This window comes from Micropterus salmoides, unplaced genomic scaffold, assembly GCF_014851395.1.
Source record: "Micropterus salmoides isolate LMB-PRFRI ecotype aquatic unplaced genomic scaffold, ASM1485139v1 Ms_hic_scaffold_14, whole genome shotgun sequence".
Classification (NCBI taxonomy): domain Eukaryota; kingdom Metazoa; phylum Chordata; class Actinopteri; order Centrarchiformes; family Centrarchidae; genus Micropterus; species Micropterus salmoides.
Genome location: NW_024040485.1, coordinates 4,785,538 through 4,807,110, shown reverse-complemented (window position 1 = coordinate 4,807,110; position 21,573 = coordinate 4,785,538). Strand labels below are relative to the sequence as shown.

General features: G+C 40.2%; 1 protein-coding gene across 4 annotated transcripts in view; it reads right to left on the bottom strand.

Annotated features, from left to right (window-relative positions):
- Positions 1-329: 329 nt before the first annotated feature.
- The window catches only part of LOC119901704 (ATP-dependent 6-phosphofructokinase, platelet type-like), a 68,177-nt gene continuing 46,933 nt past the window's right edge, over positions 330-21,573 (bottom strand). The window contains exons 8-22 of one of the 4 annotated variants that reach the window (XM_038717290.1): positions 21,397-21,492; positions 20,619-20,711; positions 20,304-20,429; positions 19,543-19,607; positions 19,179-19,248; positions 16,415-16,561; positions 12,748-12,818; positions 12,189-12,276; positions 6,725-6,877; positions 5,197-5,361; positions 4,048-4,109; positions 3,006-3,117; positions 2,529-2,628; positions 2,275-2,380; positions 330-1,329 (exon numbers count right to left, since the gene is read on the bottom strand). In XM_038717290.1, the coding sequence (XP_038573218.1) occupies positions 1,173-1,329; positions 2,275-2,380; positions 2,529-2,628; positions 3,006-3,117; positions 4,048-4,109; positions 5,197-5,361; positions 6,725-6,877; positions 12,189-12,276; positions 12,748-12,818; positions 16,415-16,561; positions 19,179-19,248; positions 19,543-19,607; positions 20,304-20,429; positions 20,619-20,711; positions 21,397-21,492 (1,611 nt within the window). In that variant the 3' untranslated portion in view covers positions 330-1,172. Of the gene's footprint in view, positions 1,330-2,274; positions 2,381-2,528; positions 2,629-3,005; positions 3,118-4,047; positions 4,110-5,196; positions 5,362-6,724; positions 6,878-9,851; positions 10,005-12,188; positions 12,277-12,747; positions 12,819-16,414; positions 16,562-19,178; positions 19,249-19,542; positions 19,608-20,303; positions 20,430-20,618; positions 20,712-21,396; positions 21,493-21,573 lie in introns of all 4 variants that reach the window. The other 3 variants (XM_038717293.1, XM_038717292.1, XM_038717294.1) reach the window with 3 other exon arrangements.

Here is a 21,573-nt window from a genome sequence, read left to right as displayed (position 1 = left end):
CCCAGTTTCAAGTCTTTATGCTAAGCTTACCGCCTGCCGCTTTACCATACAGTGATGACAGTGGTATCAATCTTCTCATGTAACTCTGCAAGAAAGCCATCGGTTTTCCCACCGAATGTCCCATGTTTTCCCTTTTTTACTATGCTGTGAGACGGATGTCTCAGAACCCAAACAGATAAAACCAAACCATTGCTACGTAACCCCAAGAGGTAAGAAAAGGGGTGTTTGGAATTTGGATGACCAGTCAAAAGGCTCACCTTTTGACTTCCATCCCCTTTTCCTCATCAAACAGAAGTTACTAATTAATCTCATTAACAAACACAGATTCATAACTTTCCACACAATAAATGTTTTATTACTCTCACAGGACACTCATCACACTGTCAGCACATAAAGTTAATGTTGCGGACAAGTTTCAGACATCCTCTGCTTCACTGCCAAATTTACAGACACAGAAGGACCTACTCACAAGTACCACTATACGATGCCACACAAAGCTCAGGGTGGATACAAAGGCAAAGTCACAACACACACACACACACACAATTAGCAGGTGATAGGACACGGCCAGCTCGGCTCACTACACCTCCAGTAGGTCGCATTTTACAATCAAGATGGTAGACGGTTCTAACAGACTTTGGACTGAAAGCATGTGATCCTCTTGGCATATATTCTCTTTATAAGCAGCTTTAGGGGATTATATTAATTTGGGGGCTGTAGAAAATAATTAAAATAACAAAAGCTAGACTTTGATCGCCCACCTCAGCCTCACTGTGTTTACACAACACAAATGTTTGCTCAGCTAGGTAGCTTTAAAAAAAACAAGTAACTACATCTTCAGGACTAAAACGTGAATACGTATACAGTACGTAATCAGGAGTGCATATATATATTAAAGTCTATAATAACTTTGGGGATCTAGAAAATACGTCCGTTCTGCTATCTTGAAACAACGTAAAGAGCTTTAATCCAAATGACTCAATTCTGTCATCTAAAATATAGAAGATCCCTTCTGAAAAGTTCCATGACTTTTACCTACTATATTTTTAAAATCTACTATCTATCTTAATTTATTTGCAGTCGATCAGTCATTGTGTGAGTAGCTGTCACTGTGCTTTGTGAAGCCGTTTCCTTGTTGGAGTGAAGCTCTCCTCCGGCGGCAGTGCATTGGTTCAGATGGTTGCGGAGGTGTTGCTCTCTCTGGGTCGGACCCGGGTCACGTGCTCCAGCTGGCCGGAGTCAGACACGTCGTAACTGGTCTTGTACTTGGCCAGGATTTTCATCAGTGGACGGAGCTTCAGCCACCACTGCTCCTTAGGGATCCTGTGCCTGGGGAGACAAAAGACAAGGATGAGATAAAGCTAAACCAGTCAACATATAATAATAATAATAATAATAAACAACACTGCATTATGTAGATATTTACAGCAGAAATGTTAGTTATACTGTATAATTTTATACAGTTATACTGTATTTGACAAGTCACAACGTTTGCTGTGAGTGGAAGCATGTCTACTTATGTTTGTGAGAATTTGTTGAATAGAAAAAGTGACCTAATGCTGCAGTTTGGGGCGGCTGACGGTAGATGAGGTAGATGTAAAAGGTTCAGTTTGTTATGTTTTAGTGGCATCTAGTGGTGAGGGTTGCTAATTGCAAGCAATGGCTCAGCCACAGCTGCGCACACACTCTTGTTGGCTCTTGTCTGGGTTATTAAGGTAATAAAAATAAACGGTTCATTATGTTAGGTCTTTATACACCACTGAAAACATAATTATGGATATTACTATTTCCATATTGGCATTTCAGTGAAGTTATACCTGGTATATGGTTCATGCTTCATATTAGCATACAAACACTGCAGTGCACTCCAATGTATGTATGCCAACATGAAGCATGAACCAGTAAACAGTTACACATTTAGCTGACACTTATCCAAAGCGACTTACAATTGCTGATTATGTCAGAGGTCGCACGCCTCGGGAGCAACTAGGGGTTAAGTGTCATGCTCAGGGACACACTGGTAGATGTGTCACAACAGGGGATTGAACCCAGAACACCAAAGTCTTATCCACTGCACCATCACCACCCCCAAGTTAGCTTCGCGCTAACTTTAGCAATTATTCATGAGTGTTGAACTATTCTTTTCGGTATTATGCAACAAGCATCATGGGTTTTTTTATAATTCTAGTTGTTGGGATATTGTTAGGTTTGTCTCACCTGTTTAGCGAATATTAATCAAGGAGCTGTGTTGCTAGAGATGAAAATGTTTCTTACACAAAGTCAGTCTCGTCCCGGAGCTGGGCCACAGGCTGAAAGACCAGAGCTCTGCGACGCATCCCCAACAGGCAGGCTGTGTCCTCGGAGTTAGCAAACACTCGCCCTGCGTTGAAGACAAGCAGGAGCTTTTATAACCAAAGCACATGAGGTCTGTGCATACACATACTGCAGTCAGTCATGCACTGACGCTGAAATGGACACAGCCATAATGAATCCAGAAAAACAAGGAACTTGGAGCAAGTTTTCTTCACCTCCTTTGTAAGAATCCTTCAGCGTCCGTGTGATCCACTGTATGGCTTTAGCAGCAACTTTGGTGCCAAAGTTTCTATCAAATGGTGATGGAGCTCCTCCCTGTGAACAGGAAGGAAATTACTGTTTTATTTAAAATACAGCGAGGCAATATTAAAGAAGGACATATGTATAATATATGTAAAATGATCCCATGTTATGCATTATCAATCAAAAACTCTCATCTCATTCTCGTAGTTGACTGATTACAGTTTGTTTAGAATCACAAGTCTACAAGTCACAACACACTAATTGCATTATCAAACGGCCCTACTATACAATATTTAATGGACACCCTGACGGACCTCGTGCTGTGATAGGCTGCAGCTTTCTGCGACCATGGGTATTTTTACAATTTCAGGATTACATGGTTCCATACCTTGCATACCTAATTTATTTCAAATGGTGAAAATAAAAAGCCTGTGCAGTAAGTGTCCAACCTGCTGCATATGACCGAGGATGTTCTTCCTACAGTCAAAGACTCCTCGTCCCTCCTCAGAGTACAGCTGGTAGATGAAGTCAGTGGTGAAGTTCTCATTGCAGTTCTCATTTCTAAAATACACACACACACACACACACACACACATAACAAGGGCAACAGGTCAGTTAAAGGACTCACTGAAGTAACTTCTAAGTTGTTCCAACAGAAGCTGCTGTTCTCTGTGGAACTACTTTCTACATCACAAATAATCCCCTATGAAAGTTGCGGACAGTGAATTCTGTGGATAATCCACGCAGATTCTGAAAAGAGATTTTGATGTTGGTTTTTTCAATGATAAAATTTCTATTAATCTCCATTGTTTTGGGGTGGAGACATAAATCTCTCAGACAGACATATAAAAACCTGGACAAATAAAACCCAAACTATCTGCATGAGTAGACGCCACTAGAGGCAAGTGAGATTTTTTTAGACTGATGAAAGACAAAGTAAGCAGTGTCCTCAAGCTTGTTCTCAAGTGCCTTTGAGCCAGGGCATCAGTCTGCTGTGCTCTGCAGCCTGCAGAGCCACTTGCAATGCACCATTATACTTCAGTGTGTCTTCTAATAATGAAATCACGCGTTTGTGCAAACTTCAGCAAACAATGTCACCTACACACTGTCCAAAGTACTACATTTGTCCCATTTCCACAGACCTCCGTCCTGCTGGGAGCAATTTCAACAGCGTGATGGTGCAGTGGACCAAAATAGCCACAATAGATGACATGAAGTCAAGTCTGTAAGGTCCATTTGCTGCAAACGATATTAAAAATGTAATGAACTAAAAACAAATACATATTTGCAATAACACCACAAAATGTAAATGATTTACCATTAAAAAGTATGCACATATTTTTCCACTCCTTTCGTTCGTGTTTTCTCCCTCAGTCCTACACAAACACACACTGCCATGCAAAGCTAAACAGCATTGCAATGCCAAGGAAACAGCTGTGTAACCTTCAAAAAGAGAACAAATGGCCTGGTATCTGGAGTGTTGAGCCTCACCTGAGCACTAAGCCTCTCTGGATGGACGTCTTCATCTTCTCCGTCAGATGCTCCACGTTGGCCTAAAAACAGAGAGCGAAACCTCACATTAACCCGGAGCGAAAGCGGCCTGCAACCTGCACGAGCAGCTGACCCAGCCGCAAATATCACGCCTCTGTCTCACCACTCCCCAGAATGAAGAGGTGCAGGGTGACGTTTACACCACCAGGGGACACCGCATTTGCTGTTTCTACCATTCTGATGAGGCAAAGAGTAGATTTAATGCAAAAGAAAGGTTTGTTTGAGTTTTGAATCTATAATACTCAGTTCTTGTTTCCTTTATTTTTAATCATTTCTGCAATTTTCAAAATGTCTTCAGGAGGAACAACCTTTTTTACCTTTTTCAAATTATAACACTTTGTAGCAAACTGACTAGACTGATGATGATTAAAAATGTCTAATAAAGAATCTTAACCTAATTCAATCAATATTAATCTTCTGTTGCTATGCAATGGTATATTATTTGTAAAGTAGTGGCTCACACAAGGCAATCACATAAAAAAAACTAATAAAACAAGTAAATCAGAGAGATCTAATTGTACTAGATTAAAAAATAAATAAATCTGAATATTTTTGCATTAGCTCTGTGGCTCGTGTGCCCTTAAAAAGGTTAAATCAAGTTGCAACGAACTGCATAGAGGTTTTGTCTTGTTTATTTGACACAGTAACAACATAAACACGATGACAGCCCAGACATCTCTAATCCCCCCGACCTGATCTGTGGTGATAGGATCTGTCTGTCATGGAATGAGTGATGCAGCTCAGGGATTATTAATAAGTTTCTTCATACGCACTGCCATAGTCTGGGTCACCTGCACACTCCTGCAACACCCAGGCAGTGATGGAACTGAGGGAAGCTGCTGCGAGTGTGATCTCTGCTGCTTCATTAGAGCCAAGGGCAGAATTTTGAAATGATATATGTATTTGTGTTTAAAGCAGATATAAAGTCATTCCTGTTGATGTTCTAAAAAATGTACTCATCTGAAAATAAGCCACTGGAGGGAGATGCAAGGGCCACGGGAGCGCTTAAATGTTACTAAAACAGTGTTATCAAATACTTCAAGAAAAACTTGGAAAATGATTTTGCTATAAGCAGGCTGTTTCTCTTACCTGCAGGTCCCGGATGTCGAACGGCTCCTCGTAGATGTAGACCGTGTCGGCGCCTGCAGCCAGACCGCCCACAGTGGCCAGATAGCCACAGTAGCCCCCCATGGTCTCAATGATGAAGACCCGCCGCTTTGTGCCGCTGGCTGATTGCTTGATGCGATCACACGTCTGAATCGCACACCGATTATACAGTTAGTCACAAGCAGATCGATTTTTGATCGACAAACACTAAAGTAGAGCTGAAAGGATCTGTTATTCAATCAACAGAAACTGAATAACCATTTTAGAGGAATTAATCATATAAATATTTATAGTTTGTGGCTAAAATGTGCGGATTTGCTGCTTTTATTTATCTGAGGAAAACTGATGGGAATTTAGCTTTATGTCTGTAGACCATCAAAAGAAGAATTGATAATGATCAGCTGCAGCTCTACTTTAGTCATCAAATACTGACTAAACATGCAGCCATAAAGTCTGATCAAACAGCGATGCACAGGTCAACTCTTTATTGCAGGCGAATTGTAGAGAAGTGAATTAAGTTTTACTTTACTTACAACTAAAACACATTTTGCAAAATAAATCATGTATTTTCAGGACTTTAATTTCACGTTCTTGATTGTCTTCTATGAGACAGTAAAGGTTTAACCAACATTTGAACGGGCCTTTTCATTGTTGTAAGATGTGAAAACTTATGGCAGCTGAATTAAGATTTCCTTTGAAAAGTTACAACCATGTGTTTTTGAGCTTAACTGTAAGGTTGTAAGAGGGTAAAGATTCCCATATTGAAAAGAATCAGACTACACTGAGCTGACCTGTGCATACTGGGCCTTTGGTCCAACCAGATGAATGAAGTCTATCAGATGTGGATGGTATACATAAACATCTCTTTTATCTCTTTTTTAGTTGTCTAAAATTCTGCCGCTTGTATTGGTCTTGATGGCAGACTTCACTCATCTGGTATCAACAGTGCAGCAGCTAAAACAGGAGCACTGACAAACATTTTGTAATCCAGAACAGCGTGTCACAGGGATTCACTCCTCAAACACAAATGGCTTCACAAACCAGCAGGAGGAGAAGGATCTGACACACAGCCGCTTCCAAAATAAAGGTCCTCATCAGCAATATAACATAACAGCAGTCACTGACATGCAAGCACATTGCGTTGTGTTTTTTGGATTAGCAGGAAAATGTCTACTTACAGATTGTAGTTTTACTCCAATTCTCTCATACAGTTTTTCTGAGATGAACTGGGGTCATGATTCAACTCTCTACATAGCAAGCAGGACTGATTCTGTGTTATCAAGGTATCTTAACAGGTTAAACTGGGATTTCTCCACCTTTTTAGCCATCAAAAGTCCTGTTACCCAAGCAATCGGATTTTAAGTTGTGATCCCATATACAGCTTAGTCATTATTTCATTCATTGCTCTCTTATATCTTCATCACATTAACTGTCATTATAAGACAGGCAACACTATAGATGCCTCTAGCTGTTATTTTCCTGCTGTTTTGGATTTTCCACTGGCCCTTACCTCCACGATGGCGTTGAGGGACGTGTCGGCGCCGATACTGAGGTCGGTGCCGGGCACATTGTTACTAATGGTCGCAGGCAGCATGCACATCGGGATGCAAAGCTCCTCGTAGTCAGCCCGGCCCTCGTACAGCTGCAGCAGGGACTCAAAAGCCTGATGGTGGTGGCCGTAATATGGGGTTAGACCACTAGGGGGCACACTACATCTCTGATTCCCTGCCAGTGTGTCCTTCCTTGTCTAGGAGACTTCAGTGATTTTAAAGGCTGCTTCATGGTGCACAGTGGCTACCCTTGGCTTGTATCCTTCGTTACCTTGTTATCTGACATTCTTGGGGTTGAAACTGAAGCTGTGTCCCAATTTGATGTATTTCTTTTCATATACTGTGTGGTATACTATATTTGCCATTACTAAACAGAAAAACAATGCACTTTTCTGGTTTTCTGTAATATGTGCTGCAACAGATGTCAACACACTTTAGGATGCCACTGTCAAGCTTCAAAAAATGAAAGCAAAATCTTCCCCAGAGATGAAATATTTTTCATATGTTTCAGTTTCCAGAGTGCTTTCACTAACATCCACAACATCTTGTATATACACAACAAATGAAGATTTAAAAACTTAAGGGGGTGAAACTGATGCTGGTTTAAATAAACAAGTTCAAGGAGCGTTACCACGTTTAAGTTTTTCTTTTAAGATATGGTCAGTGGCACTTAGTTCAACTTGAGGATCTGTGTTAAGGATTTGTTTTCAAACCACTAAGGTTGAAGGACACAACTAAAGGGAGCCCTTTCAATTAAGCTGAGACCATGAGGATGCAGCTCTGTGTCGTGCGTATGGGCTGCAGTGTGTGCGCTGCTGGCTGGCTCTCTCCAGGTGACGGGGGCTTTGGCTTCCCATTGGCTGAGAGGAGATGGGATGGGAGGGGAGTAGGGGGGTGTTCAGCCTGGCTGACATGTACTGGTGTTGACAGGACAAGATAAAGGCTGGGGAGGGACTCCGGAGGCTCTGTGTGACGCTTCCTTTTATGTGCAAGAAGCAAATGGCGTTTTCTTTTTTTAAATCAGGCATGCAGAGAGGTTGAAGTCTGACAGAGGGCATGGCCTGGACAACAACAAGACTAAAATGTAGACTGCATTCAGTGATGCTGGCAGAGTGTTCTATTCCAAACAAACACAGGGAAAGCTGCACGAACACGCCAGGGCCACGCGCCATAAACATGCCACAACACGTCACTGCATGCCTCAGCACTTACCTGGGACCTTTGCTGACAAGCTCGCCTCCTATAACAACCAGCAACAAGGCTTTTCCGCACTACGTGTCCTAATGCAGTGTGTGTGGACATTAGCCAAATCCTGTTTATTAGCTTCTGTGATAATTAGGGGTGTGACGAGATCTCGTGCCACGAGATTAAATTGTGACAAGATTTCTTGTCAGGTAAAAAGCTGTCTCGCGAGACTCACGCAATTGACATCGACATTTTTCACATGCTGTCAAACCACACATTAACTTTGTCACGCAGTGACAAACTGATAAGGTAGACTTATGGAGCTAATCAACTCCACTCAGCTGGTGCCACACCGGCATACGCCCTGAGAGTTTTGCAACCTAAACATCTAAAAACTGAAGCGCAACGTTGCTCTGTTTGGAACTGTGGGCTGAACTTTATCAGAGCTGCTGAAGTTAGCATGTGGATTTGTGGTGAGATTTCCGCCTGATCACAAGTGTTTCAGTTACTTTCGCTTTCACATGCAGCAAACGGTCTGAAGGGGATAACGTTACTTCCAGTGGATTAATAACGTAAGGCACAGCAGAGTAAAGGGCAGGAACACTTCTCATGAAATGATCACATTCTCGTTATATTCAGATTTTTTTCTGGACATGTCAGAGACCACATATGTGGGAGTGTGACATGTGAGTCTGAATGTGCAGAAAGTTTTGAACATGAGCATAAAATCTGTTTAAACCAGAGCTGTTAAAGTCCAGGAGTTTCTAACTAAATTAAAATTAATTAATTTATTATTGAAGTGAAAAAGTGCCATAGTCACATTTAAAGAAGTTACTTCCCCAAACAAAGACACAAAGAGGAGGGAAGACTAAATGTGACTCATGACTCAGCAGGGATGTTGTTGCTCTACAGGAGAAACAGATCTGAAAGCAGCACAGAATGAATGAGAGCTGCACTGATTTATAATCTGTTATAGATAGGCTATAGATTGTGAATTGTCACCTGCCACCTGAATGTTTTATATAAAAGAAATCAGCCTAACGGGTGCAGAAAAAAATCATCAGAATGCAGGGAATAAAGTGTTTAATATTCAAAGTTTTCATATAATTTAGCATTACAGATTCCTTAAAAATAGTGTTAAAATCTTGTCTCGTCTCGTGGGTTAAGTGTCTCGTCACGCCCCTAGTGATAATTGTGACAGAGTTTCTACTGTTTCATTTTCTAAAGCATCTTTGTTGCCAGTCTGAATTGTTGTGTTTGAGTCTTTGTTTTCATCTTTCATTTCTAATGTCACTATCATTTACTACCATTATGATATGGTTTATGTGAAAGCAGAAGGTTAAGCTTATACATTCCATTTAGGTCAACGAATATATTACTTACCACGTTTGGTTGTTGAGTGTCAGGCTGCCTGTGTTTACACAGACAATATTACATCCCACTGAAACAGTGACGGTTCTCAAACTGTTTCTCTTGTGTATCCCTTAAGTTTAATGTACTGAAATGATATGACTTTTAACAAAAACTGCATGTTTCTTTATATATTTCTCATTCGTTGCAGGTTTACCTTTGCCCACAGTTTAAGAACCAAGCTTTCTATTTGAAAAGGAAAAAAGAAGCTTTTAATGATATATTTTGAATTTGAAAAGTCAGTTTTTTAAAACTCTATTATACAGTATATAGACTTTATTGCTGGTGATGTCATTATCGCTATGTTTATTGCAATTAATGACAACTTTTTGTCTATATCATGTGTCCCTTTGCGGAGGTTTCTTGTTGATTGTTAATGAGAGGAAGTGAGCTGTCAATCAGCGAAGCCCCAAACTCCTACAGGCTGGATGGTGTGTGTGTTAAGTCTGACTACAAACACACACATAAACTTTAACCCAGCCACACACTTACGTCAGTAATGGCATTCAGAGCAGTGTCTGAGCCAATGCTGAGGTCTGAACCAGGTATATTGTTGGAGACTGTGGCGGGGACCATAACCATGGGCACACAGAACTCGTTATATTTGTCCCGTGCAGCAGAAAGTTCCAGTAATCCCACGTAGGCCTACAGCAGTAAGAGTCAACGTCTTATTGTTTGTTGTTGAGGACGTACAGACAAAGGGAATGAGGTGTGGGAGAAAAGTCAAGAGGTCTAACACGTACAGTGGACAAGAGGACATGGGCCAGTTTTTAGGAAAAACCATGGTGGACAGAGTCTGGAGATTTTAGGGGATGGTGTTCAAATTCCATATTACATCCTATAGTACTATACCATAGTTAGTATACAAGACATCAATGCATTTAAAGGTGCATTAATTGATTTTTATAGTAAACTGTTGCCTAATCTCACATCCTAGATGATGAATGTAGATTTGTTGAATATTTACCTCTCTTTTAGCTCCTTTCTCTCTTCACCAGCTAGTTGCTAATAATCGTCGCTGATGAAAGTGGAATTTGTGAGCTATATAACTAAAAGAGGCTAAAATGCTCCACAAAGCTGCTGTTGGTGATCATTGTTTATGGTTTTGTCACTATGAGCAAGCAGTCTCTCGCTGATATTGATCAGTGCAATGACATGCACTAATGTTTATCTATCTGCCAAATTGCCAATTACAAATTTTTCATTTCAGGAGGGGCTTTACTGGCATGGGAAACAGGCGCTTATATTGCCTTTGCTAGTGTGAACTAAAAATTTGCAATTAGCAGCTCCTTCAAGTCTACTACTGCGTTTAACAAGAGCACAATAAAAAGCTTGACTAACTTAAAATGCATACTGACAGCTTTGAGTATTTCTTTTCTCCAGCATGAGAACTATAATGTATGTAGATTGAAATCTGAACACTGTTTGGAAACTCAGAGAGAGTAATGGCGAGTGGGACAGACACAGGTCTGGGAGTAGTATAATGGTGGGAGAAGCCAAGGGGAGAGAGCCAGACCAATCACGACGGACAGTGAGACACATAGACAGAGTTGAAGCTCCACACACAGAAAGACAGGGAGGGAGACAGTGTTTGTTTTCCAGCCAAGCTACCAAAGTCAAAAACCATTGGATTTTGGAAAACTGACTGGTTTTATTTTTATTTCATGTGTTTATTATTTTACTGTTTCATTCTAAAAATGTGTTTCAACTAGTGATGGAAATTACATTTGGGCCCAAAATGTAATGTGGGCAGTTAGTGTTCAAACCTGGCAGGATGTGTTATGAAAATTCTTGGGAGCAGGTCTATAGAGGAGGTCAATGGGGGATCAGATTGGGATCATAGCATCAGCATACCGAGTGAGAACACAATGCCTAGCCAATACCACAATCTCAAGAATCCCTCCTGGGCCACAATATTTTTCCCTTTGCTATACCATAAAAGCTCATTCTTTACTGGCCTAAATATGTGTAGGCATCCTACTGGAAGCTAGACTTAAATGCATTACCTGCATAACACTGGGAAGTGGAGGTCACATGTATTGCATTCTAAGCGGAGACAGTGACACTATAAACATACGAGACTCCAAGAAAACGTGCTAGCTTTGAGCCTGAACAACGGTGTCTCCTTTTCAGCCCAGCTGTCATCATCTTGACAAGGAAAGACAGAGGCAAAGACCTATGTCAGAGATCGATCTACTTCTGGGGCCTGCTAGTGACCCCCAGGCGTGACCTGTATATGACCCGTTACCCAAATTAGTCCCACCAAGAAAATTCTACAGGTTTCAAAAATGAAACATTGTCTTTAACATCTAGTTCACTTAACTCCTGAATTTTAAATCCATCTTTTGATTAAGGTTATTTTTAGGATTCTAAATGACGTTTTTACACACAAATCATCACAAGGTTTGGCTTTGCAGCTTGGCCATGGCGTAATAACCATATATGGACAAACAGGGAGAGAGCCGATAACATTTAAATGTGTTGAATGTATCTTTAAAATATTGTTATACAGAAGTCAAGACATGTTTTGCGAATTGAAATGCCATATAAGTCAAATACAGGTGAGAATGAACTCAATCCTAGAAACAGTGCTTAATGATGCTGTATGGCAGGTACAATGAAAATAATTCACATTTATATTTTCACAGAACAAGAATTCAGCTTTTATTCAATTATCAGTTTATCTTAATTATACAACAGACTAAAATAAAATTAAATACAACAAATACTGGCAAGCCTGTTCTTTTTTCTAAGTAATAAGATGTTCAGAAAGATTGTGATATTAAGATGAAAGTCATTATGCTCAAAAATCAGGTAAAGTTTACATACCTCAAATCCTCCGATGACAAGCAGGGCGTTGATGTTATGGATCCTAATCTGCTCAGCAATCTTTTCCAGATGTTTGCCCGGAAGAGTTCTACCATATAGAAAGGAAATAGTTGAATAGCTGAACAATGTTCCATGTTGTTTTTATTTATAGTTATTATGTGAAAACCTTGAAAATTCTGCCAATGTACTGACAATATCTGAAATTCATAAATCAGAAGTTTAAAAGGTAAAGTTACATTGGCAGTAGAATGAGAATTGGAAAGAGTTCTGTCACATTCAGATGGGATTAATATTCCAGGGGAAGGTGAGTAAAATAGTTCTTGGTCACTAAACTAATCAAAGTTCAAGGTCAAGGTTTTGTTATTTTTGTTACTTCTTGGTAGAGCATAGTGTTCAGGATCCAATCCATTATTTTTTAAAGATAGAAACCATGAGTTATTTGAGAAAAGAAAAAAAGAGGAGATCTTTTTTTTTATTATGTGTGATGTAAAGAAACAAAATGTATACAGGATTTAAGTCACTATCAATATCCAGATCACACCTCTACACTTCAACTTACCGTTTTGTCCCTAGCAGGGACCCTCCTTGGCCTGTCCAGCCACCCACATCTCCCCATTTGATCTCCTTGATCTGATTGTAAAAAACACAGGGAGAAGTTGTAATTATGCACATTAATATTTTCCAAAACCACTTCACAAGTAGATGTTGCTTTTGTTGATGTTTAGGTGACGATTCATCGATCGACAGACCTCTCTGTCAGAGTTTGTTGGATGCACTTGAAAACTGAAAACTGAAAACTGCAGAAACTGAAAACTGCAGAATTTTTGGAACCTATATCTTTTAATGCATTGAGCGCCAGAATTATTTTTTTTGTCTAAAATCCATTTTATTGGGATGGAGGCAGAAAAACTATCTGCACAGCTAGAAAATATATGTTTTTGTAATAAAATCACTAAAACATGAAAAACTACCAGTATGATCCTTTAAAGTCAGTGTTCGTTCTCTTTATAGTATCGGTATTCCTTCCTGTCCTTGTACTGTTACTGTGCCAGCGCATGTACATTTAACCAGCAGTTCTACATTACAAGCTGTGTCCTACTTAGTTGGGCTTTTAGTAGGGGATTCCAGCTCCACTTTTCAACAAAGTCTAATCCTTCTACACCACAACTCATCTCTGCGCTTCATCGCAACAAGTCACTGCTACTCTCTGCACAGCTGAAAAGGTTATGTGTTTTCATTTGTGGAACGCATGCATGCACTCAGACGAGTGTGACCAAAACAAAGACTGTGTGCGAGTCCTTGGTGTAGCTGCTGTGGGAGTGGAGTAATTGGCTTACAGTAAGTAGCACTGTATATCTGGACATACTTAAGTCTTATCACTGTAGCCAGTGCAGCAGCCGCCATTTCCTGCTCTCTGCTATCAGTCAGTAATTGGTCAGAATATTGCTTACACCTATTGTTTACTCTTAACAATGAGTGCTTCTAGTTTTAAGTTTATAGTCACATTCACGAGCTGAGAGTAGAATTTGCTCCTGGGTCAGTGAGAAATGCAGAGGCTAAAGTCTCAGCATGTAATGAAGCCATTTATGAAAGAGAGGTGGAAGAAGTGAAGAAATAACAGGCGCAGAGAAAAGGCACAATAGACTGACCAATCACGCTGTAAGATATGATAACTTGTCAGCAGTGTCAAGTTCAGGTGAATAAGGTTCTGCATGTGTTCGGGTAACATGAGAACCCAAAGCTACAGTGTACACAGCATGACTATAATATTTATTTAGCCTGAATAAACTTCTTTTGCACCTATGTTCTCACAATACTGCAACCATCATTGCGCAAGATCAAATTAGAGCAGATTTCATTCTTGAATTGTGTGTTTGTTGCTCATTTTCTAAAACATTTTAAGAGTTAACTGACTGAAGAAAAGCCCATAAATACTGTAAGATGTACAATAACATTTATTTTACTTTATACAAAAAGACAGCACGTGTACACAGCCTTGACATTGACATGTAGTTTAAGCTTTTAGAGTAAGTGATGCAGATATTTCCACACACAAGTAAGATTTCAATATATGGTGTGAAGTCCATTTAGTCTTTCCATTATTACTGCAGAAAAATCTTTACTGACTGCAGAGTCAAACAACGAAAAAGTGTTCTAAAAACTAATTTGTGAAAAGAGCAAACGTGTTTCAAAATAGTTTGGAAAGAAAACACCATAAATTTGTCACGTTACAACACGCTATGACATGGCTGGGATTGTCAGTATGAGTATGATAGTGTTTTTGTTTCTTTCTCATCACGAGTGTATGTGGCTGGTTGTTATGTTTTGGCTTTTCTGTCTCTCTGGGCCTTTCTCATTTCCAAAATTTCTGCCTCCTTACCTCCTCGATTACAATTATTTTGCGGTGCACCTTTTGCCTGAAAACAGGAGATGACTGATGAGATGAGTGTTTCATCATCAGTCCCTTTACAAAATGACAGAGTAAAATTTATGTCATATAGCCCCAATTGACATGTGCAGACTACATCAGCACTATTATTATAACATGAAGCACTGCAGATCAGTGCTGAACGCTCTGGTTGATATTAGAGCCTAATATTTTGATGTCAGCAGCTGTTTGCACTGTTTTATCACGATTATAACAGCTGAATTGGTGTGATGCGTGGATCGGCTCGGACATTAAAAGAACTCATACAGGCCTATACGCACAGATCATCCACCCACTCCCCACCAGCAGTGTTATCTTTAACGATTTACTCTGATGATTAGAGGCAGATGTCAGTCATTTAAACATTTCCATCCGTGCAGTAATGTCACAGCAAATAATGTGGGACAAAACAAAACACCTGCAGTAATAAACTTGACAGGACCGACAGGGAAAACAGAGGAAACAGAATTAAACTTTCAGCTTCTATAACCCATGTTTAGACTCTGATGGAGCTGAGGATTGATCAGGAGGACAGCTACAGTTTTATTGTATGAACCTGGACTGTGTGTGAGAGCTTTTGGATGTGTCGAAGAACACAGAACATTAATTAACATTAGATCCAGACCGATCCTGTCTGATTTTTAATTATTAATTTATGTTGCTGTGGCTCGTGCGTAAATGCGCTTTATGAGGCGCTACACAAACGGTAAAGGGCAGAAAGTTTGATTGCGCATTTGATTAGGCTTAACTACTACAACTTATGAATACAATAAACACTGCAGAGGATACACCGATGCATCCTCGCTTATAGCTCCTCCAGCAAGCCTCCTCGATCCTCGATCCTCGATCCTCGCTCCTCGATGTGCATTTTAGGAATTGAGATGTCCTTCAAGATGGCACGCTGAGATTGATTTCCGGGTCACAGGCTCGAGGATCGAGGATGGAGTAGGCAGAAATTTAGGGAAATGAGAAAGGCCCTCTGTCTTTCCTTCTCTCGCTCTTTCTCTTCTCTGCTCCCTGTGCTGCTTCTTCCTGGCATGTTGCAGCAGTGGACCATAGCCGTGGTGGTTCCTGGTTTCCACACCTGCTTAGCAAGCTGATTGGTACACATGAATCTCATCCTGCGGTCAGTGCTGCTTTATCATCCTTGTGTTCTCTTCAGTTCCCCGCTGGATTGTTATGTTGAGCACTGTAGGTCTCAAGCCAGTATCCAGCTTTGTTTGCGCATTGTTATCAGTATCTACTCTTGTTTCCCGTGTTCCCTGGTAGCTATTGTTTAATCGTGTCTCTGTCCTCTAGTCTTCCAGCCTGGAAGAACTGCCCTCTGAGCCGCCTTAACCTGCCTGCCTCGCTGGAGGCACACAGTCGGTAGCGACTCACTGCACCCCTGCCTGCCACGCCAAACTCACCACACCGACCAGCCACACAGAGGATTTTCCCCTGCCCCTGCTCTGCCAATGCTGAAGTTACTGTAGCTCAGTTAACATTTTGGACTTTGAACAAAATTGTGGACAAATGTAGTGCTAAAAGGATTGGCACTTAGTAAAATGTAAAACTCTCTTGTTGCAGCTTTTAAACTGTAAGTATTTGCTGCTTTTCTGTTTATCACCATTGTAAGTTGGATATCTTTGAGTTTTGGGCAGTTGGTCAGATACAACAAGTAATTTGAAGACACCAGGATATCTAATGAGCAGCATTAGACTACTCGTCTAATCAATGAATTAAAAGAATAACAGATTATGTGAAGCAGCCCTAGACTAGTGTACTGTAAATAAATATGTATCAGTTTCACTCTTACCTGTCCCTTGTAGAATCCCTCGAAGCCGTCGCTGACAGCAAACATCTTGTGGCCTTCGGTGATTCCCACTCTGACAGCAGAACGCACGGCGGCGTTCATGCCTGCAGCCGGCGCGCCAACGTTCAACACTGCAACATTAAAGTTGCTCTGTGGGTGACAGAGAGCATCAGTCACACACACACACACACACAGTACACTCAAATACACTTAAACACATAGTGGACAGAGCAAAACCTGGACTTTTATACACCCCCAAGCTTTGTCACATTTTTAAAACATCTTCACACCTCAGGCGTGTCTTTCAGTGACATTCAGTGTACATGCTGTGATTGTACAGCATGTATGAGGTTTGGTTTGAAGAAGATGGTATTTCAGCAATGTTTAGAGGCAATGAAGACAAGTAGAGATTTCTGCAACAGGCATGAAGTAGGCAAATTGGACAAAACTCACTGCAGGTTATTCGCTGCTTCTTTTTACTTTATACAGAATCATATTGTATATAATAAAATGTTGACAGGGCAGTTGTCTGTCTCCACTGCCTGAACATACCATCCATGTCTCATTAACGGCTGAGTCAACAAGATTTTGCCTCAAAGCAGTACAGCAGAAGGCCAAGATTGTCTTGCATGCAAAAAGCCACATGCTGCCAAAAGACTCAGTGAAGCAGCAGCTGCTTTCTCATGACAGCCACTGAAATTACTGACTGCCAAATGCAAACTTTCACTGGCTATTCAAAGTTTTCTTGCTATTAAACCTCTGTGCCACTAGTTGATGAGAAAATGTTTTAGGGTACAATCCCAAATTGCTGCACAGCAACTTTCAACCCCTAATATCAAAGTGAACTAGGTCCATATATTTTAGTTGAAGCCCATGAAGTGGTGTGTACAAGACCCACGTTTGAATGCAGGCCAAATACACTTGGCCAAAAGGCCTCATTGGTATTTGGTGGGTGACTGTTGGGTCAGAGGTGGTTGCTAGGAATAAATTAGGCCTTGAAAGTTCTCCTCCCGCAATCCTTTAATAGGATTATTGAGGACATGGACTGGATTAAAGAACATGAAGAAGATGTAGAGAAGCTCAAAATAGACAGGCGTCCAAATCTCAGCTGCTGATGAACTTCTCTATGGCAAAACTCAGAGCATGTGACCAATATTTATTTCATAGTACCACATTTGTGCAGACAAGTTCAGTGAGTGTTGTTAGATTTGAGTATTGAAAACTGTCAAGTAGAGCCCGACCGATATGGGATTTCGTAGACCGATACTGACATTTGAGGATTTTAAAATCTGATATTCCGATATATCGGCCGATATTCTTTTATCCCTTCCTTCACAGAAACACAAAACATAAAGATTATCTCCAACATTTGTTATGTGTAGTTATGAGACCTCACCATGACAACATGACATAATGCAGTTTAAAAATAAAACAGTTTTTTTAGTATTAAAAGCTTTGAACAAAAGTACCACTGATTATGTCAGCTGATTGCTGTGTTTTGTGGTGGAATTGTGGCATTCCAAACAAACGTGTAGCCAACTGAGGAGTTGCAAACTATGCAACAATACTTACAACATGGTTGAAGGATCCGTCTTCTTTCTCTCTCTTTCTTTTTTAAATTTAACTTTTTAATTGTCATTTATTGGCTATTGTAAACACTGATACCAATTTATCTGCAGTAAGCTCATATCTGTCAATAATATTAATTGGTAGGGCTCTACTGTCAAGTATTAACAGTTAGCTTTGAATGCTTGGTCAGTTAGCCTTGTCTACCGATTCTTTAAGCAAACATTTCCTGCTCTAAATCATAACTTTGCTAAGACCGTAGACTGGATTTTTAGGCAAAGTTCTTGCACAGATGATTGTGTTCAGCATTGAACACCCAAAGGCTTTTAAGAAAAGTGCTCAAAACCTGTGTAAAAGCTTTGTGTTTGACTGCCACTGACGACTTTAACAGAGAGAGCATGGAGCCTGTCCAGTTTGACTTATGAATAAGCAAAGACACTTTCAGCCACTGTCTATGCAGACTTGACACTGAACTGTAAGGAGGGCTACTTCAGGTTCATTTGAAGCAGATCACAGCCGACCCTGTGATTGTCCTTAACAGCCGGGCGAGCGGGACACCTTCACTTAAGCACTACAGTAACTCTTTGCATGTCTACACTTCTACTTCTAAGCAGAGCCATGAAGAAATAAGCAATGACAGACAGAGCGACAGATAATGAGCACTGATACTGTCATTTTGTGGCACTGTTACCATAGAAACATGCATGTAGTTAATGTATTGTCTCTGTAAATTAAAAAGGCCTGATAGAAGACTATACCTAGAAAATCTAGTAATTAAATTGTATTTCAGCATGGGGGAAGTCAGGCATTAAAGTGAATAAGAACAAGGATCAACACAAAGGTCCAAACTAGTTGCTGAAAAGCTCATCTGCTCTGTGAACTACGCCTGTAGAAGCATCAGAAGCTGACCTAGAGCCCGCTCAGCTGCAGCCTCATTACTCATCACATACATCAAACTGTTCTTCATCTCCCGCCTCCTCCTCTCCCTCAGGACAGAGACAATCACACAAAAACAGACTCTGTTAGTGTCACAAAAAGACTGCAGCACCCACAAGGCACCTGATCAGGAAGTACCTTATGCTACCGTACAAATCTCAAAGCTGCTGGTGGAAAGATACAATTAGAAGAATTAAAAGTGTAAAATCTTACTTATTTGATACAATCATTGTTTTCTTTATTCTTTGGTTGTAAGGGTACTTACATTTGGAAGCTCAGAATCTGCTTTCCGGTAGGAGAGGAGTCTGTAGGTGCTCAGATTGTTTTCAAAGCTCCTGCAGATAAAAGGTGTGAAAACTGAAGTTCAAAAAAAAAGTTCAAAAATCAGTGCAAACACAGTTAAACTGCGACACAGGAAAACAGGCGCAATCTTGTTATACAGGACCTGCAATGAAACTGGTGGAAAATAGTAGTGACTTATTTGCACTTTTACTTGACTCAGTGCTGCTAGCTCACTATTGGCTCTATAAAAGCCTTTAATGTGTTTCATTTTAAACTTGTTTGTAGGAAGATGAATCTTAGTTAGACACACAGATGTTTGATCAAAGAAGTTGAAGTAAAAAAAATACCTGCCACGCAGTCTCACTGCCTCTTCAAATTTCTTCTCATCCATGGCCTTCTGTACCTCTTGGGTCTAATGACAAAACACAAAAGACCTTTTACACTATACATTTCAAAATCTGCCATTTGTTATTTTCTTCTGCTGTGACAAGCCCCTGGGTCAGTTTGAGTGTGTCTATGGCATGCTTGTTGTCCTGTCAGTCTTGCAGGTAAATGGTGGAAGGGGTTTTGTCAAACCGGGAGCACCAATGATCCAGATCCACATTCCACCTCATTCCTCTTAAGTAAGTTACGTCCTGAAATTGTTTCAGCTTATTTTGGAAAAATTTTAATGTCACAACAGCATATTCAGCGTTGGGAGTTTTATTCCCACTGGTGCTTACCTTGGATAACAGTACCCTTTAATGTTACATGTTATAAACATACAGTATATTTTAACCAATTTAAGTAATTACTACACCAAATATGTGTGTTAGGAAAAGGTTAAGACTAACATGTAGTAGGGCTGAACAATTAATCAAAATAGTATCTAAATTGTAATATGGCTAGGTGTAATATTATAACAACCTATAACTATAACTACAACCTATATTTTTTTTTCACTGAAAACGAACTGCAAAAATTAAAATTCCCACTAAAATCATGACTCAAATCACAATCACAATATCTATCCAAAACAACACCCCTAATGTAATCTCATTTTCTGTATTTCTCATTTTTTGGTCTCTGCATGACCTCTTCACTCCAACATGCATGCACACACTCTTACCATCTGAACACATTCCATAAGTGGTAGTCGAACAGCCTGGTTGCCAACCAGAGACACAACGCAGGCCGGGGTGTTGGCAGAGGCCTCCAATAATGCCAGCACTGCCTCCACGCCCATACGACTGGCCTGCAAGGGTCAAAGGTCAAAGGTTATTTAAAGGTCAATACTGAGCAGCAGGATGGGTTTTTTGAGGCTTCAGACGTTGGAAGAGGAAAATATCAATTTGACATGTTTACCAATGAATCATCTCACAACAGGGGAGGATTTCACATACAAATGTGTCCATTGAGAATTGTTCAAGATACAGTGACTTACCAGGATCCTGTCAAAGGCAGAGGGGGTCCCACCTCTCTGCACATGGCCCAAGATGGTGACCCTGGTGTCAAAACCCAGGCAGCGTACCACCAGCTGGATATGGAAGGGCAGCGAAATAGAATGATAGAATATAGTGAGGATTAACCGCTCAGTATAGGAAAACATACAATAGTTTAATAGTATTAAACAAAGGAGCTGTATCATGACTTTAAAGGGTTTCACTCCAAAAATTACAGATCCATAGCATGAAAACATAAGCACATATTCTTACAGTTAATCTTACTTAAACTTACTTTAAACACATAAAAAACACAACTCAGATATCTAATAGTATTTATCCTGTGCAACATTCATTCTTTGTAAGATTCCATTGGCATCTTGACATGCAAACAATCTTAAGAAAATGCAGAAACAAAAAGGGCCGAAACAAGAGTAACGCATTCAAGAAAAGAACAGAAGGAGAAATCATATAAAACATCTCCTGTCATGTTAACAAGTGCCAAATAAATTGCATGCAGACGTGAACTTGCAGAAGTAAAAGAAGGGTGCAAATGCCTGATCCATATGTACAATCAAGAAACATAATGGAGTAGATATTTTAGTAAAGAAATATAAAAAAATAACTTGCATGTCACATGCAAAAATGTGAAATGTTAAAATAACAATCACACATAGTGCATAAAACCTTGTGTGCAGCAAACCATGAAGTGAAAAAAAGCCCATGCTTCAGAAGAGTTTGTGGGTCCACGACTTGCCCAGGTTTCTCCAATGTACTTACATCCTTGATATAATCAGGAGTTATTGCCTTGTTGTGGCTATCTATGGCACCCTCAGCTACAATAATAATGTTCAGCCTTTTCTTATCAGCACGGTTCTAGAGGGATATAAAGAAGCAAAAGCATTTGAAAACATGACAGAAAACATTTTGCATTGCCAAAAGCTGGATCCGGTAATG